Source organism: Eptatretus burgeri, chromosome 1 (assembly GCF_056783735.1).
Source record: "Eptatretus burgeri isolate ZD-2024b chromosome 1, Ebu_testis_v1, whole genome shotgun sequence".
NCBI lineage: Eukaryota > Metazoa > Chordata > Myxini > Myxiniformes > Myxinidae > Eptatretus > Eptatretus burgeri.
In genome coordinates, this window is record NC_140961.1 from 33,889,925 (window position 1) to 33,910,339 (window position 20,415).

Consider the following 20,415-nt stretch of genomic DNA (forward strand, 5'->3'; position numbering starts at 1 on the left):
TAACCTTGTTGTCCTCAAAAGTGTATGGTTTATGGTGGTTTCTTGTTCACAGGCATGCATAGACAAAATTAAGCTTGGTTGCCCGGATGGCAACCATGGGGAAATCTGTTATTTTTGTGAAAATACAAGATGGCCGTCATCGACCGGGCTGAAAATATAACTTTTTAGGTAATGAACTTAAAATTACACGAGACATCTTTTCCATATAATTTTGGGACGAGGAATCGATATTTAACCTTATTTTTGTGATTAGAAGTAAATTTGAGGTCAATGTTCGAGTTCCTGGCAATTGTTTGCCGTGTGAGATACATTTTGAATGACAAGGTCACTATTCTGATAACTGGACGCTCACATACGACATTAATGTGAGTTACTAATTCATTGTTTTGTTTTTACAGATATGGCTGATTCAAGGTGCATTCTTCCCGTGTGTCATGGTGGAGGGGAATTGAAGAAATTCGCTGATCAAGGGATCAAGACATTGATCTCCTGTGCCAAAGCCTGTGGAGATGAAGAGCTACGTGCAAAACTACAGGACATTGTTGATGGTGTTCGCATAGAATGTCACAAAGGATGCTACTGAACTTACACATCAAAACAAAAAAAATTGAGAGACTTCGTAAATCACAGAAAAGAAAAGCTGAAGATGATTGTGTTACAGTGACAACAAGATCTCGCACACAGGCACCAGGCAGTGGAGCATTTGTTTACAAACGTGACTGCATTTTTTGTGGCAAAGAATGTTTACCTGTTGATGACAAACATCCAGAAAGATGGGATCGTGTTCGTCAGTGCATGACTAAAGAACGTTTTGACAAGGAAGGTAATCCCATCCCAACTATGAAAGATGCCATCATTAATGCTGCTGAGCAACGTAATGATGAAGTAGCCAGAACGATCAAGTTACATATTGGATATTTGGTTGATGTCCCTGCGGCTGAGTGCAAATACCATGTACGCTGTTATAACCGTTTCATGACGGTCCCTAAATTTGCTGATTTGCCAACTGGTGTTGCAGAAGAAAGTGCCCGAAAGAACGTCATGGAGCGCATGAATTGTGACGGGTCAAAGATGTGGAATAGCGTTGAACTGCGTTCCCTGTACTGTGATCTTGGTGGCAAACTCACTCGACGTGATATGTTTAGCAAACTAACAGACTGCATGAGTAAGGACGTTATGTTAGTTTGGGTAGATGGATGTGCTACCATTGTTGGTTTCCGTGAGTCCACTGCGAACCATCTGAAAATGGTTAAAGTGGATGATGCAGATGAGAGGAGTATTGATTCTGTGGTAAGGCAGATCAAGGAGGCACGCTCAGTCAAGTACAACAGTGCCAATTATGACCTCTCAGAATTTACACAAGCCAACACAATCAAGGCAACAAGCCCAACTTTACTGAGGTTGATTTCAGACTTAGTGTCTGGTGGTGAAATGACCAAGAAATCTCAAAGACTGAGCCAGTCAATTCAAAGTCATGTTACAGGTACCAGAAATCAGACAACATTAGGACTGGCTGTCAAACTACTGCACCGCCATGGCAGTTCTGATCTTCTAAAGCTCCTTCATGAACATGGGTTCACAACGTCATATGATGAGGTCCTGAGATTCAGGAAATCCGCTGTTCATTTTCTCGGTGACAATGCTCAGCTTCTCCACCAATTCATGGGTTTGAGTAGAACTGTTGGCGTGATTTTTTTCCTGGTTTGATAATCTTGATCTGCAAGTGTTCACGCCTAATGGTCGGCGCACTACTCATGTCCTCTCACATGAATTTCAGCAACCCCATCCTGCAGGCATTCTTGAGTATGGGCATGCTCACCCAGGGAAGAGCGACCTTATTATCCCACGACTGTCTTAGAAAGCTGCCCAGTCTAGGACAAGCAGCAGCTCATCAGGGAGCCTTCCTCTACAGCACTACACTGGGCCATCCAAAGTGAACCCCCTGGCTGTGGATGCAACCTCTGGATTCTCCTACCAAGAAGTGTGTGCCTGGCAAGCTAGTTTAGCTGCTGCACAGGAAAAGGACATGAAGTGGCTAAACACAGTCAGCACACAGGTGAACGCCATGGAATGGGGTGGGTTCAACAACCAAGAAGCATTCACCAGTCATGAAGAAAAAAATCCAGCAAGTACCTACATGTTCGGACCCCTTATTGATGCCAAAGCTTCTCATCCAGACACTGTAGTGACTTCACTGGAGTATCTTCAGAAGTCATTGACTGATATGGGAATGACTTATGTCCACATCTCTGTGGATCTCTAGCTCAACATGGTGGCTTGCCAAATCAAGCGGCATGACGTTGATCGCTTTAAAATGTGATTCTGAGGCCTGGGATAATGCACACTGTGCAGTCCTTCTGTGGTTGCATTGGCAAACTCATGCATGGGTCTGGTGTTGAGACTCTCATCAGTTCAGCATTCGGGGGCCTGGCAGGAATCATGAGTGGCAAGTCCTGGGTTCGATCAATGAGAGCCTTCCGGATGGCATCGACTGCCCTTCTCATTTCCTTCCTCACCACCGGCCCCAAGACATTCCAGGAGTTGTGCAGCTACCTTGAGACATGCAGACAGCACCCAACTGGGAAGCACTGGGTTGATAACTTCATCAAGCCTACTCTGCTTGTTCATCAACTTCTGCGTAGTGAGAGGGAGGCAGACTTCTTGCTGCAACAGCTAACACTTGAACGCATGCTTCCCTACTTCTTTGTTGCTGGTCACCATCACTATACCCGTTACATCACCCATCACCTTCTGGAGATGTGCTATCTGCTGCCACCAGATGCCAAGTCAGAGCTCATATCAGGTGCTTTTGTGTGTCGTCACCAGGAAGGCATTTGGAATGGTGTGAGCTCTGATCAGTTCGGTGAACAAACTGCTATTAGAATTGGCAAGGGTGGCCTCAAGGGTATGACTCTTTCTCCAGAGATGGCAGCAGAGTGGATCAATTTCTTTCCTGTCACTGCCTACATCTCAGATACAATGGAGCACATCTACCCTGACTCCTCAAACAAGGACAATGAAGACCAAGTGAGAGAAAAAGGACACAAGAATTGGACCACGTCACAAGAAGAAGAGGAGAGAACTTGATGCAGAGATTCCGGTTCCGGTTTTGAGCGGCAAGAGGTCTCCTTCGGGGCTCCCTGCTGACATTCTCAAAGTTAAGTTCCGGTTGTTATTTGTCCCGTTTTAACTGTTTAATTTTCTCACCTGCATGTTAATGTGTGTTCCTAGTTCGGTTTTGTTTCAAAAATCGTGCTATTTTGTGAGTATTTTTGTCGACGTTCTTACTTGGTGTTTGAGGCCTAGTCCTAGGTTTGAGGCCTACCGGTTCCACTCGGTGTTCGATCGTTTTTTTTTTGTTTGTTTGTTTGTTTTTTCTCCCCATTACCTTCAATTTCTATCCTCCCCATTACCTTCAATTTTCATCCTCCCCACTTTCCAAACATCCCCCATTCTCCCAACTAATCTCTTTCTTATCTCAAAAAAAAAAAAAAAAAAAAATAAAAAAAAAAAAACCCAACAATAACAACAACACGCTCACCTTCTCCCGATTCTGCTACTTCTTCTTCCTCTTAACTTCCTCCTCGTCTTCCTCGATTTTTTTTTTTTTTTATTTTTTTTTTATTTTTTATTTTTTTATTTTTATTTTTTTTTTTTTTACACTTCCATGACCTAATTTGTTGAACTCTCTCATACATTAATATTAACAACAAAAACGATCTTATGATGCTTCATCTTCCTCTCTCTCACATGTGGTACTCTTTACTGTTTCACAATGCACTACTCTTCTGCTATTTCAACAGACTGCTTTCATTTCGACCTCTCCTTCATTCCTTGCCTAAAAAATCCAACTATTACAGCGCTTCTTCTCTCCATGCTCTGAATTCGCCTTCATTGCATCCATCAAGAATTGTGTTAAATCGCATCTCTGACCTAAAACTTTTAAAAACCACAGTTTGCCATGGATGCTCGCTTTCCATCAACCATTCTTTTTTTCCAACTTCAGTGCCAACTCACCCCCCTCACCCCTCACTCTCACTCTCAAAGCAACCATCCCACTCTTCTCCCTCCAAGCCTCCCTCTCACCTCTTTCAAAAATTCCCCCCTCACCTTTCTCCCAGGTTTCATCCCCCTCACTCTTCCTTCTCTAAGTTGCCCCCCTCTCATCCACCAACCTGCCTCCCTCCACTGCCCTCTCACCTCCATCTCTTCACTCCACCTCCTCAAATCCTCAACTGCCATCTTCCTTGTCTCTTGTCCCCCCTCTCTCCCAGCACCACAGAGCCTTTTCTCCTCCTCATTCGGCCCCCTCCCCTCGCTATTCTGCAATACCCCACACTCCTTCAGCAACCCTCCTTACCTCCCCCCCTCGTCCCTCGTCCTACCCTCCCCCGCCCCCTCCACCTCCTGCACCCAAAGCCTCCTCCCCTACCTCTTCATTAAAAGTGTGGACCTCAAATATCCGGGGCCTTCGCTCAAACCTTTCAGATCTTTCCATGCAGGTTGCCACTGACAAACCAGACATTATCTGCCTAACAGAAACTTTCCTCTCCCAAGACGTGTCTGACACCCAAGTATCTCTCCCTGGTTACTCCCTCTTACGGTATGACAGACCTGAGCCTCGTCCTGGTGGAGGTGTTGCTCTCTTCATCAAAGACTCTATTCCTCACTCTCCCTGCACTGCTCTCAGTCCCCCACACCCCCAGGAATACCTCTGGCTTCGGCTTCCCCTCCACTCCCACCTCATGTTTATATGTGTACTGTACCGTCCACCGAACAGTGATGACTCCATCTACACCTCACTCTCCGAAAACATGGACCATCTTCTATCTTCTCATCCAAACTCTCTCTTCCTCTTATGTGGCGACTTCAATTGTCATCACGCCAGTTGGCTAGGTGTGGGTACCTCTCTCACCTGCCATGGGACGTCAGCAAAAGCTTTCTGTGACTCATTGGGACTGACTCAATCGGTCAACTTCCCGACCCGGATCTCAACCAATGGTACTCCATCTCTTCTGGATCTGATTTTGACAAATTTCCCTGACAATATCTGCTGCTCTTTCTGCGCTCCAATTGGTTCTTCTGACCACGTCCTTGTTAAAGTGGACATCTCTCTGGCTGTCATCAGAGAACCACCTCACCGCCGTCGAGTCTGGCATTTCACTCAAGCCGACTGGCAGGGTCTCCGAGCAGCCATCAAACTTACAGACTGGTCTCCTATCACTACTTTCTCAAACATCAACTCATCCTGGGAATTCTTTCAAAGAAACTTGCTCTCCCTCATGCACAGATTTATCCCCTCTCGTGTTCAGTTGTCTTACCCTTCCTCCCGCCCTTGGTTTACTGAAGCTTGTGGCAAGGCAGTTGTCCTGAAACAACTTGCCTTTGCCTCATGGAAAGCAAACCCAACTGAGGGCAATCTCAGTTCTTTCCACAAAGCTCGGAACAAGTGTGTATCTACCCTCAGGAGAGCCAGAAAACAACATCTTTCTCATCTCAAGTCTGAACTCTCAGACCTCTCTCCCTCCTCAAAATCCTGGTGGCGTTTAATCAAATCTGTTTCTGGTGTATGTTCCCCCTCCATCCCCTCCCTTACCTCAAATGGCCGCACTGCTGATTCCACACGTGATAAAGCTGAATGTCTAAACTCGGTGTTTGCAGCTAAATCTTGTGTCCCAAACCCATCACTATCTCTACCCACTTTACCCAGTCGCACCCAACTGTCCCTGGACTCTGTATCCTTTTCTCCTGACAAGGTGGAGAGCTTGCTTTCAAACCTCGAGTCAGATTCTGCAACCGGTCCAGACGGCATCAGCCCACGTGTCCTCAAAGCCTGCTCTTCTGCTCTTGCTCACCCTCTCTCTGTTCTATTCACCCTCTCATTTTCCCAAGGTCATCTGCCATCTGCTTGGAAATCTGCTAACATCACTGCCCTGCATAAAAAAGGTGCAAAAACAGATCCCTGTAACTACAGACCAATCAGCCTTCTCCCAATCATCAGCAAGGTTATGGAATCCATCATTGCTTCAGACATGAAATCCTTCCTCTTCTCCAATGGCTTGATTTCCAATCATCAATTTGGTTTCAGACCAGGTCACTCTACCCTGGATATGCTGCTACTGCTCTCCCATCAATGGATGGAGGTCCTCAATGCCAGACAGGAAATCCGAGCCGTATCCCTGGACATATCACGTGCTTTTGACACAGTCTGGCACCCTGCCCTACTCACCAAACTCTCTTCCCATGGTATTCAAGGCCATCTCCACTCATGGCTCGCAGACTTCCTCTCCTGTCGCAGTCAACGTGTGGCCCTAAATGGAGTTCTTTCATCCCCTCTTCCTGTGCAGGCTGGAGTTCCTCAAGGTAGCGTTCTGGGCCCTGTTCTTTTTCTGGTTTTCATCAATGATCTCTCGGACTCTCTGGAAAATCCTCTATTTCTCTTTGCCGATGACTCCACCCTCTGCCGTACCATCTGTCATCCCTCAGACCGGCAAGCAGCAGCTTCTTCGCTCACTGCAGATCTGGATAAAATCACAAACTGGTCCAACACGTGGAACATGTCTTTCAATCCACACAAATCTCACACTCTCACTATGTCTCTTCGAAAGGACCGTTTACAAAACCCCCCCATCCACTTTCTCAACAATCCTCTGGAAGAAGTCTTTTCTTTCAAGCTTCTGGGTCTCACTATCTGCCATGACCTTTCCTGGGAAAGTCACATTTCCAAGCTTGCCTCAAAAGCCAGTCGCCGACTGGGAATCCTCCGTCGTGCAAAGTCCTTCCTCGGCCCTCTTGAGCTCCTGACTACTTACAAAGCTTTTGTCCGTAGCCTGATGGAGTACTGCTCTCCCCTCTGGGCTGGTGCTCCTGCCTCCCACCTTTCTCGACTTCACGCTGTCGAAACCAGGGCTTTTAAGATCATCGGCATCTCCCGCAATGAAGCTGAGTCTTTGGGCCTCTCACTCAATCACCGCAGGTTGGTCGGTGGTCTTTCTGTCTTCTACCGACTCCTCTCCAGCCTTGCCCCCCTGCTCTCTCTGCGATTTCTCCCAACCACATTTCCACAGGGCGCTCAAGGTCCGCCAACAACCCCCTTCTGGTAAAACTACCAAAATCACGAATCACTGCTCATCTTCACTCTTTCATTCCTCTTTTTCCCGCCTTTGGAATAAACTTCCTCACTCTATTCTTTCCCATTCTTCCCTCCAGGCTTTCAAAACAGCTGTTCACCACCACCTCTTATCTTCCCCCATCCAAATCCTCGATCTTTTCTACCCCCGATAATCCACCCATGCCCACTTCCTTCAATTCTCCTGCTTTCCTTCCTGAAAGTCCCTGTAATGTCCATCTTCTCCTCGCCATGTTCCCCGTCCCATCCCCATCCCTCTCCCTTCCACAGTTCACCTGTGTCTGTTCCCCAATGTTTTGTCCCTTCCACTCCCACCCCTCTTGTCTCATGCCTCCTTGCTGTGAGTTGTGTGTTAGCTCTCATACGAGCCTCGACCAAGGTATACAAAAAAAAAAAAAAAAAAAAAAAAAAAAAAGATGATAGGCGCCGGTTTTTCTTGAATTGTCGAATGTGTCTCATCCTCTTGAGAATCACTCACCACATCTGTACAACATTGTCAATGGTCGAATTGCTCCCCGAGAAGCTGAAGTGAATGTTGAGGATTCCGTGGTTATAGGTCAGAAAATGGTTGCAGAGTTCCATGCATCCCTTCCAGGTGGATTCCATGCAACCATCTCGTGCCCCATCAAGACAATGGAGCACTTACAGAAAGGAGTGAAAATTGGGGACAAGACAATCTTTGATCTAGAAACCATTTTCCTCAGGCTGCTGACTATTGGATAGCAAAGACAAATGGAGCGAGGACCTATCTTCCAGTTTGAGCTCTGCGTAGTACCCCCCTCACTGATTGATGAATATGGGTGCTTAAGGAAAGGCAACAAAGCACCACTGGCACACAAACTCTGTGTTCAGGCACAACAGCCTCTGCAACCAGAGGTTACCATTGTTGACGCGAGCCAACTTCTCCATCATATTGTCTGGCCTTTCAGGGGAACTGTGTCAGTCTTGGTTGAGTCCATCAAGACAAGGCTGTCTACCATTGCTGGTCAGAAGATCTTGGTCTTTGACAAATATTATGATGTTTCTGCAAAGGACCATAAACGAGTGAGGCGTGCTGGCATTGGTTCCATCAACTATGACCTCACAATAAACACACCCCTGCCTCGTCGAGACGCCATTCTGAAAAACAAGCAGAACAAGTTGCAGCTGTCCAAGGTTTTGAGTACCTATAACTTTGGTGAAGGAGTTACTGTGGAGAGCCGTAGCCATGGTGCGTTCAACCATGATGAAGCAGACATTACAATGATCTCACACCTGCTCATGGCTGCTGAATGTAATGCAAGAGTGATACGTATCCTCTCTGATGACACTGATGTTTTTGTATAGATGGTTTACTGGGTTTACCAGCGCAACATCCAGGCCACAGTGCAGATGGAAAGGTGGGATGGAGCAATTTGGGGTATCAACACCACCTGTGACCAGCTTGGCCCCAAGTGTCTGCAGCTTTTGGGAATGCACTACATCACTGGCTCAGGTACCACGTCATACCCATACGGCAAGGGCAAAGTGTCAGCCCTGAAGACACTGAGAGCTGGCAACTTCCCTGGTTTGTACTCCGCACTTGGCGAGCTGAACGCAAGCTATGAACAGCTCATGGAAGCAGGGCGGACATTCTTCTGTGCCCTGTATGGTCAGCCAGAAGGTACCACGATGAGTGAGATGAGGTACTATATGTACACAGGGAAGTCTGGCAAGCCCCTCAAGCTCATGGCATTATCTCCAACTGAGATCAATCTCTTCCTACATATTTTGCGTGCACATCTACAGACAGTACTTGCAAAATCAGCTGATCAGCAGGCCCCACCTGAACTTGACATTACAAAATATGGATGGGACATCAGAGATGGAATCCCAGTGCCAGCAACTTCTGCTACTCCACCAGCCCCTTTGGACCTCATGGATGTTGTGCGGTGTGGATGCAAAGCAGAGGGGAAGGCCTGCAGTACTGCAAGTTGCAGTTGTCACCATGCAAAGATCTCCTGCATGCTATACTGCACTTGTGGTTGCAGTGACAAGTGCTTCAACCCACACAAGACTGTGGAGGACAGTGAAAGTGAAGTGGAAGAAGGGAGTGTCGAAGCAGAACTGGAAAGAGACGAGGATACGGAAGGGGACGAGTACAATGAATGGGAATGAACAATACATAAGTTGTCCACTCGGCTCTATGTCCTCTGTTCCTAAGATGTCCAATATGATGACATGACAATGTGTATGCTTTCTGATTATCAACATACTGTTGTGAACCATTCATGACTTCACTTTTGCATTGGTGTTGCATAATTTTCAGCAGAAAATAGTCATGGACATTTCATGTGAACCTCTATTTATTCCTGAACGTAAAAAATAACCCCAAAATTGAATTCCTCATGTCAAAACATATGGAAAAGAGGTATTACACAGGATTATATGTTGACCGATTAAAAACTTAGCCCCATCGTCTGACCTGTAGCGGCCATCTTGAATTTATGCAAATTACAGGAGTTCCCCAAGGTAGCCACCCTGGCAACCTACCTGAATTTTATTAATGGACCCATGTTAGTCCAAAACGATCATAAAACCATACACTTTCCACATCAACAAGGTTGACAATGGAACACATAATAACGGCAAATGGACTAAAACCAACTTCAGGTGAAACTCCCAAAATCCAGCCTCACTATGACCATCTGTTGCCTCCATTTTCCTTGGTGATGGTGTGTTCCCCCACATTTCACCATCTTCTCATTGTTTTGTTGCTGCCATGATCCTCAACTTTAAAAAAAAGTCTTCCAACAATAATTTGGAAAAAAAAACTTTAAGCATTAAAATCATCATTCATATGAAGCCCATTTATAATTAACACCGTCCTGGGTCTCACTATCTGCCATGATCTTTCCTGGTAAAACCACATTTCCAAACTGGCCTCCAAAACCAGTCGCCCACTGGGCATCCTCCATCATGCAAAGTCTTTCCTCGCCAACCTGAGCTCCTGACCACATACAAAGCTTTCATCCACAGCCTGATGGAGTACTGCTCTCCCCTCTGGGCTGGTGTTCCTGCCTCTCATCTTTCTCGGCTTCATGCCTTGAAAACCAAGGCATTTGGGATCATTGGTGTCTCCTGCAATGAGGCTGAGTCTTTGGGCCTCTCACTCTTTCACTGCAGGCAGGTCGGTGGTCTTTCTGTTTTCTATCGTCTCCTCCCAGTCTTGCCCCTCTTGCTCTGTCTGTGATATGTTCCCACCATATTTCTGCAGGGAGCTCAAGGTTCACCAACAACCCCCTTCTGGTAAAACTAACAAAATCATGAATCACTGCTCACCTTCACTCTTTCATTTCTCTTTTTTCCCACCTTTGGAATAAACTCCCACACTCTCTTCAATCCAATTCTTCCCTCCAGGCCTTCAAAACAGCTGTTCACCACCACCTCTTATCATCCCCCATCCAAAACCTCGATCTTTTCTACCCCCGTTAATCCACCCCAAACCCACCTCCTTCAAATTCCCTGATTTCCTTCCTGAAAGTGCGTGTAATGTCCATCTTGTGCACCGTGTTCTCCGCCCTATCCCTCTCCCTTCCACAGATCTGATGACTCTGCTCCCCACCGTTTTATCCTTCCCTCTCCCACCCCTCTTGTCTCATGCCCCCCTTGCTGTGCATTGTGAGTTAGCTCTCATATGAGCCTAGTCAATCTATCCAAAAAAAAACAAAAAAAAAACAAAGATGGAGGGAAATGAACTGAATAACCCACCCCCTCCCCACCCCCAAAATCAAAATATCTAATAATGCTATCAATTTTGGGTAAAACATGTGCCAAATCACTATGCGGATCGGATGATCCGCTGTGGCGACCCCGAACGGGAGCAGCCGAAAGAAGAAGAAGAAGAAGATTCTTCACCGTTGAGAGATGGAACCAAAAACAATATAGCATATTTCAAAAGTTGTGGATGAGTTATAGCAAAACTAGTTGCCTGTTTTCTGTCTATTTGTCTGTTAACAGTATATATCAAAAAGTTGTGGATGGAATGGATTCAGACAAAACTTGGTGGATATGTCTGATGTGTGACAATGAAGAATCGTTTTAATATTAATGAAGACCCAATTCAGAAACAAGAAAAAAAAAATTTAAGCTAATTATTCACCATCGAGAGATGGGGCCAAAAACGATATATAGCATGATGCTTCGAAAAGTTGGAGACGACTTGTGACAAAACTAGGTGGATGAGTTGGTTAAGTAACAAGAACAAGCTGATGAGATTTTGGTCCAGGTCCGTATCCAGATGTGGCCCATCAGTGAAATCCAAAACATAAACCGCTCAGCCTGGCAGTGGTATGCAATATCTACCGAGTGCCTGCCATTCTAGTTACCTCCGCCACCGAAGGTGAGGGGGGGGGGGTTATGTTTTCATCCCTTTCTGTTTGTCTGTCTGTTGGCTGGTCACTAGACTACCGTTATTCCCAGGTTTTCCGTCTGTCTGTATATATGTAATGGACAGCTCTGGAGGCCAGAGGAGTCAACCGATTTTGATGAAACTTGACTGGTAGGTTCATACCAGGAAATAGTTGTATGCTTTTGAGCACCGTTACTATGGACGCCACCGTTGCCTAGCAACCAGACTTTGAATTTTTTGAAAAAAATCCGAAATATATATTTTTTTCGAAAATCAAAAATCGGCTTCCAAGCTTTTATGCGCACTATAATCAACCTCTTTGTCAAACAATTTCAGCCCGATCCGTCAAAAACTGTACAACTCGTATGCAATTATATTACTATATGCTTTCACCCCAACGTTCGCGTTGGGATTCCCGAACATAGAGTTAGGGAATCAAACACAAATGATGAATGGACAGTTGCTCGTCATGTTCCTATATGGAACAACGAACGGCAAAAATGCCATCTGATGTGTTCTCTTATCTACATATTTCAAATTCGCCTTAGTCCAGCGACCACCCACGTCGCCTACCGGCTTGTTTGTTTGTTTGTTTCTCTGTCTGTGTGGAGGATATCTCAAAAAGTTGTGGACGGATTTGGATGAAACTTGGTGGACATTGTGGATGTGTGACAAGGAAGAATTCATTCAATCTTTGTGAGGATCCGAATCCAGATCCGATAATTTTTCAGGTGATTCTTCACCATTTAAAAATAGGGCTCAACTCATATGTAGCACGATATCTCAAAAAGTTGTGGATGGATTCGGATGAAACTTGGTGGACAGGTTGAGTGTGTGACTATGACGAACTGATTTGATTTTGGTGAAGATCCAAATCCGGATACAATAATTATTTAATTTCTTAATGATTCTTCACCATTGAGAGATAGGGCCAAAAACGATATATAACATGATATTTCAAAAATGTATTGGGCCCAATAAATTCTCATGGATCAGGCGTGACGTGGCGGAGGTCTGCGCTCGAGAGAGTGCCCTTCTTGTTTTAAATGATTTACCTGCAGGTGGATCCCAACAACTCTAAGTTTCATTTAAAATGATACAATGGCCAAATAATAACCAAGTTCACTTTTCAACAAAACAAATTGGCATTAATGTGTGACCTTGACCAACACTAAAGCTCTCCAAGTCGATGACAAACACCAACACAAATGAAAATGCAATGTTTTCATTCTCGGTCTCTTTTTGTTGTCTTGTTGAAAGACCTGCCAAGTCTTGTTGAAATCGGCCCCCTCTTTTTTGAGAAATCTTGTTGACAGACACAGGCACCCCACTTTCACAAACTAAAGCACTCAACCCACAAAATATGTTGTCACGTGATGCATCATTGCGAGACATTTGTGAAATGTCTTCAAAGGATCAATATTTTTGGGGGGAGATAAAATTGGGATAATTGCCTCTGGTCTGTGTTTATCTCCGGCTATGTCCGGGCAGTGTTTGTCCCTGGGTGGTATTTATAGTATGACAGTAAAAAATGGATTTCAGATATTATTTTGTTCCCCGCTTCACTGTTATTCTCTGCAGAATCATTTTGATGAGACGGTATGAATCATAATTAATGCTTCACCGCATGCCTGCCTTCCCTTCCCCCACCCCTCCTCATTCTTCCTCCCAACTTGCTCTCACACCCCTCCTTGCTCCCCTTCCCTCCTCTCTCTTTCCCCCTTCACCACCTCCCCCCTTTTCAGTATTCCCATCAGTGAAGCGACGGGTGATATTTGCTTGTACAAAATAAACTAGAGAGTTCATAGAACACCCATGCCATTCATAGAACACCCTGCATGGTCTTGTAATGCCGTAATATTTTGTCCAAGTACTTCTAAAGGGACGGGTTTTGAAAGTGCCAATAAGGTGATTTGTGTTCTGCAGTGTTCAAGTATATAATTCAATTGAAATAAAATAAAGATTTTAAAGGTTGCCACAGTTGATACAGTCTATTTTACACCACCTTATTAAGCACTTCACATTCATTATTCGTTCCTGTTTTTTTGTGTCCTTTAAAACAGTAAGTTTCCCATTTGGAATGATTTTCAATTTTGCTTGATTGCCACACAAGCAAACGCAGCAAAGAAAAATCATCTCACTCCTCTCTGCGTATGTGCAATTGAGACAAATTAAGAGCCAAAATACTGCTAAACTACAGCTTCATTTTCCGATTCATGTTCTTACTCGCAGAGTACCCAGTACCCAGCCCCAAGGTGGGTCGAGTTTGCACATAACTTGGTGAGAAAAAGTAGTCTGTGTTTTGCAAGAAAACTAGAGGTTTGCGTGGTGTGCAAGTAAAAGGTTATCGATGGTCTAAAGCATTGGCTCTTAACCTGGGGGGGGGGGGGGGCGTGAGTAATTTCCAGAGGGGCCACGAACCCAGAGAAAAAAGTAGGAATTTCTCTAATTATTTTTTGAATTCTCTGAACAAGTGTTTGCATAGTATCGTGATGAACATTAAAAAAAAGGTATCGCATTTAATAATTTTCGTTTTCTATTCACTACGAGGTCGACCATTTTCTGTATTAAAATTAATTTAAAATATTAACATTTATTTAAATTTAATATTAAAATTTATATTTTATTTCAATTTTAATATTAAAATTTATTTTTGTTCACAGATTTGCAGTACCCATTTCAAACTAAATCATTCGCAATGAGTGCAAAAAAGCGTAAGTATATTGACGAATATATTCGATTTTGATTTGTGTCCCTCCAAAAGGGTGACACAGCGGTACCCCAGTGTGTAATATGCTACAAGACTGAGCAATGATGGCATGCGGCACACACGCTTGGAACGCCACTTGAAGACAATGCATCTTGCTCCAGCTGCCAAACCCAAGGCATTATTTGAAACAAAAAGGCAGTCCTTGAAGCAAGCCAAGATGGATAGCAGTGGAGCATTTTGGCAACACACTTCAAAGGCTGTTGAGGCTTCCTATGAGATTGCCATGTTGATTGCAAAGAGCAAAAAGAGCCATAACATCAGAGAGACTCTTATAAAACCAAGTGTCCTGCATGCAGCAGAGCTCGTTCTGGGGAAGGATAGTGCAAACAAGCTTTCCCAATCTCTCCATCAAATGATACCATCAAGGGAAGGATCGATGAAATGTCTCAAGATATGAAAGATCATGTTCTCAACCAAGTAAGAGCTTCTCCTGTATTTGCCATCCAGTTGTACGAAATGACTGATGTTACTCAGTGTCCTCAACTACTGATGTATGCTCGTTTACTGTCAGGCATTAGTGTAAAAGAGGAAATGCTCTTCTGCCATCCCATGGAAAGTTATACAACGGCAACAGATATTTTTCAAGTGGTAACAAACTTCTTCCAGGAAAATCAACTTTCGTGGGAATCGCTGGTAGGGGTGTGTACTGATGGAGCTCCGGCCATGCTGGTTTGCAATCTGGTTTCATAACAAGAGTGAAAGAAAAAAGACCATCTGCTATAGGTACGAACTACATCCTTCATCATGAACCCTTAACATCCAGAACTCTACCTGCTGAAATGAGGGATGTCAAGAACCTGGCTATCAAGGTAGCCAACTTCATCAAAGCTGGAGCCTTAAACAGTCATCTCTTCAAACAGCTGTGTGTGGATATGGATTCTGAACATCAAGCCTTGCTTTTCCACACAAACGCACGATGGCTTTCAAAAGGAAACATGCTTGGATGGCTTTATGAACTACAACAAGAAGTGGCAACATTTCTAGATTCACAGCGGAAAGCAGATCTCCATGACAAGTTCCAGTCTGAAGGATTTTTGCTATCTCTAAGTTACCTGGTGGAAATCTTGAAAGCGCTGAATGTCATTAACCTCAAATTCCAAGGGAAAAACATCAACATAATCATGCACCATGATGTCATTCGAGCCTTCATGGCCAAACTCGACCTCTGGAAATGTCGAATTGAGGATGAAAATACAGCCAGTTTTTCGAACTTGGATTCTTCTCTCATTCACAGTTACCTTGATTCTGAGTGAAAGAAACAAATAATTACTCATCTGACTGAATTGAAAGCAGAATTCATCACATACTTTCCAGATATAGATAAGAAATGTGAAGCCTGGAAATTCATTGGGAACCCATTTCAATGTGAAGTAGCTGATATTTCAGATGAAGTGCAAGAGGAGTTTCTCGAGTTAAAGCTCAACTCCTCGGCTGAAGAAGACTTCAAAAAACTGGATCTCGAGACGTCTGGGTCACGTACCTTCCTGTTTACCCTTTGATTTCACATCAAACTCTTTGGATTCTGACAATGTTTGGATCAACGTATCTTTGTGAAGCTGCATTTTCCACACTCGTTGCTGTCAAGACCAAGTACAGAAACAAGCTGAACGTTGAAGGGACTTGCGTTGTGCTCTCTCTTGCATTCGACCATGCATTCAAGATCTGGTAGCTAAGAAGCAATGTCAAGTATCTCGTTAAATATGCTATGTGTATGAGTGTTGCTTATACAGAATTATTTGTTCAATAAAAAGACTAAAAACGCATCTTTTTTCAGTTTTCCTTTTAATTCAGGAGGGATTTTAATCATTTGGTTGAAGATGTGAGTGGGCGAGGGGGGGGGCGTGGAGGCAAGGACCAACTACTAGAGGGGGCATGGTGGTAAAAAGGTTCAGAACCACTGGTCTGAAGGGTACATTCCAATAGGAGTTAGTGTCTAAGGCGTCAAAAGGGATTAATCTCTCAAGCAGGTAAAAAGCATCTGAAAAGGTCCAAGTGATCGAAAGCTCTAAATGGTCAAGGGTCCAAGCTATCTAAATGTTGTTAAGGTCTAAGGGATCTAAAGGGACTGAAGGGGTGTAAAGGTATAATGGTTCTTGGAGTCTTAGGGTATAAAAAGGTCAAAAGGGTGAAGGGATCTTCTGTTCACTAAAGGGTGAAGGGATCTGAAAAAGGAAAGGTGCGTAAAGTGTCAAAATGGTCTTTAAGATAAAAGGGGTCTTCAAGCATCTTAAAGGTTTTTAGGGGGTCTTTGAGGTCTTAAGGGTCTTGGGGTATTAAAGGGCTTTCAGTGTTTTGGGGATCTATTGGGGTGTTTACAGGTCTTAAGGTTAATGTGGGTCATAGTTGTCTTTAGGAGCTTCAATGGCCTTTAGGTTTTCGAGGGTCTTAGAGGTCTGTAAGGTCTCAAGGGGTCTAAAGTAATCGAGGGTTTTGAGGATGTAAATGTCTAACGGCAATGAAGGGGTCTTAAAGGGTCTCAGCAGTCTAAAGGGTCAAAAGGTTTAAAAGGTACATTCAATGGTATGCCATTAATAGACATTTAGTCACACGGCTTCATGGCTTTACAGACGGCTTTGTGGACAGTATCACGGACCGTGTTTGTTGTTTTATATATTTATAGATTTATGTTCAAAATATAACATTCAATTGAAATTATGTTGTTCCTCGATCATAAACTGACATTTGTGAACAGATAGACAGAGTGAAACAATTGCTAAACCCCGCTTTTCGCTTCGCACATGCGGGGTCGACAATACGCATTACTACACAAGCAAAGTGATGATTGTTGAAACTACAATATATCCAAATGTAAAAAAAAATATATTATTCACTGTATACATTTTTTTAAATTTCAAATAGTTCAAGTAGCTTTCCCAACCAACCTTTCTTTCAATATCAGGTGGTTGCCCTTCCACAGCTATACGTGCAATACCCGGAAGGTCAATCAGGGTAAGATCTGGAGTGCATGATGATTCCACTTCCAATGTTATGAGCTCCTTGCTGATGCCCTTTTGAAATCCTGCAAGCATCCTCTGAGCTAAAAGGATGGGTTTGGCCATGGGAAACAGATTGTTTAAGAATCACACTGGTTTAGTGGTAGCTTATCTCACTCTTCAACATATAAATTGAAATGGATTATTTTTTTTAACTCATTGCATTCTCATCAAAACCATCCACTCTGAGATATTGTTCAGATAGGCAGACAGTCTTAAAAAATGTAATATGTAACCCCTCTCCCCCCTCCACAAAAAATATTATTGAAGAGTCAAAACATTGTCAATTATATGTAAACAATTAATGAACGAGAGCATTAACATCAAAGTTTTAATCACCACCCACCTTCAAGGACAGCCTCTCCAACATCAGACGGATCCATGATATCCTCCGCAAATTGTTGTTCTGCTGTCTGATACTTAATTTTACATTTCCAATTTAAGCCTCCTCTCTTGAGTTTCAAAGCCAAAGGACAACGTGTCACGATACCTGGAGATGAATCAATACTTAAATACATACTGATACATGGGAACAAGAGCAAGTGCACAGAAGCATCATGATTAGAGAAATACCTGCATAGCTCTGAACACACCTGCATACAGTAAATTCAGGAGTGGGGGCAATTCAAAATGAAAATGTCCTTGCTTCCCTTCTGCTTAAACCTTCCACTCATCCTCCAGAACTTTGAAGTGGATTCACCTGTCTTGAAATTCAGGATTATGTGAGCTAACCTTTGATACAGCTTTATGCAGGGAAGTGCTATATGGTGCAACATATTATAATAGTACAGTATAATGCAAGTTTTTTTTTAAAAAGGTTATGTTTTGATACGACACCTGTATTGAAAAATTTAACTGAAGGTTGTTAAGGGCACTCCCACACATGCCTGACTAATGTCATGCACAAGGAAATAATGGAGGAAACGTTGGGTATCACCGTCGACAAATCAGTCATGTGATGCCCCACATCGCACTCCCCAAACACTCTACAGAACCATTAGTGCTTCCAAGAGATAGTTGCTGTTGTTGCTGCTCATTATATTATCATAGCTCTATGGGGAACCACATGTTGTCAGATATCTAAACTAACAGTGCTGTGGAGTGGAATAAATAGAACTGAATGTTACAAAACAGAGTAAACTCGAAGGGTACTCAGGAGAGCGCATACCTTCGACACATAATGCCTGATCCACAAGAACATATCGGGCCCAATACATTTTTGAAATATCATGCCAGACATTGTTTTGAACCCGATCTCTCAATGGTGAAGAATCACTTTAAAAATTAAATAATTCTTGTATCCACATCTGGATTCAGATCTTCACCACAATCGAATCAATTCGTCCTTGCCACAGACCCATGTCCACCAAGTTTTATCCAAATCCATCCATTACTTCTTGAAATGTCATGCTATATACTGTATCGTTTTTGGCCCTATCTCTCAATGGTGAAGAATCACTTAAAGTCTAGGATCCGGATCTGGATCCAGATCCTGACCAAAATGTAATCAGTTCGTCCTTGTCACCCAACCAACCTGTCTACAAAATTTCATCCAAATTCGTCAAAACTTTTTGAGATATCCTGCACACAGACAACCAAACAAACAGACAGAGGGGTGAAAACATAACCTCCTTCACCTTCGGTGGTGGAGATAATAACACAAAATTTAAAGCCAAAATGTATTGTGAATGCCTATGGAAGATACAACTCAAAATAATAATAATAATTATAATCACCAAAACAATAATAACAAGTGGTGCCAGGCACAACAAATCCCACCCATTTAAGGCATAAAGTTATTTTGGGGACAAAATTAAAATTTGATATATCCTTAACCTGAATGTTGATTATAAGGAATAGAATAAGGAATATTTTAGTCTTAGTTCGAAGTCAATTAAACCATTTTTGACGAAGTTATGAGCGAAAAAGATTTTGACCTTTTCGTGACCTGACATTGACCTTTGACCCAAGAGGACCCAAAATTTAATGGGGTCATCCGAGGTTCATTACTCACCTGTGGATACAATTTGACAATGTTTGTGCCAGCCGTTTTCCCGTAAAGTTGTATTATCGTAACCATGTTTTAGTTTTAATGGAAAATTTGTAATTTTGACCGATGGCCATGACCCCCAAAACTTCGGACCCTACCGATCTTCACAAATATGCATTTTTCACTATAGGAATGGGTAGGATTATAAGTGACAAATAGAATAAGGTTCACTATAAGCTTAGTTTGAAGTAAATCAGATCATTTTTGACGAAGTTATGAGCGAAAAACGATTTTGATATTTTCGTGACCTTGACCTTGACCTTTGATCCAATTGGACTCAAAAGTTAATGGGGTCGTCCAAGGTTCATTGCCCACCTGTGGATTAAATTTGATAGTGTTTGCGAAAGCTGTTTTGCCGTAAAGTTGCTAACACACAGACAGACAAACAAACAGACAAACAAGCAGTCATAGACTGGTACTTACAAAATAGTCAACTTGACCTCTGACCTTGTCTAATAAAAGCTGTCTCTAGAGAAGGTAGCGATGCAAACCAGAAGTTTCTACAATGATTCTGTACCAAACCATCAAAAATCATAACATCGACCGAAGCAAAAATCTCCATTTCTTCACGCAATTGTTTAATATTATTTTATGAAAGTCACAAAACCGTAATATTCGGCCATCCACCAACAATCTTTACATAATCCGACGGCTTCGCGAGTCAGGCATGAGACGATAACCTTTATTGGGATAAAAAATGACTTTTAAACTCCATCTTTATCGAAAACACTGTCAGTGCGCACACAGAAAACCTTTACGTGATCAACGACGCCTCTGCTCGAGCGTGCTGCACCACGTGACAAGCTGTGACGCGGCGAGTGAAATATTTTTTATACAATCTTAAAACGTCTCCAAAACATCTGATTTTTACCAGAATTTCGATAACCGGGTTTTATGCTTCCGAAGCAATCGCAAAAACCGAAGACAAAATTAAAATCGAAGTTAAAACGAACTCGTAACGTCGAGCGAAGCAAAAATATTCTATTTCTCCACATGAATTTACGGAATTATGTTTGACCTCACTGTGACCTTGACCTTTGACAGATTTTGACCAAAATCTAATCAGCACTAGCCACCACCCTCCTGAATCACGTGGTGTAATTT

General features: G+C 43.2%; 1 protein-coding gene across 1 annotated transcript in view; it reads right to left on the reverse strand.

Moving 5' to 3' along the window:
- The window catches only part of LOC147034193 (interferon-induced GTP-binding protein Mx3-like), a 58,919-nt gene that overhangs the window by 20,545 nt on the left and 17,959 nt on the right, over nt 1-20,415 (reverse strand). The window contains exons 4-5 of the mRNA XM_085850387.1: nt 17,608-17,751; nt 17,147-17,305 (exon numbers count right to left, since the gene is read on the reverse strand). Coding sequence (XP_085706513.1) covers nt 17,147-17,305; nt 17,608-17,751 — 303 coding nt within the window. The remainder of the gene's footprint in view (nt 1-17,146; nt 17,306-17,607; nt 17,752-20,415) is intronic.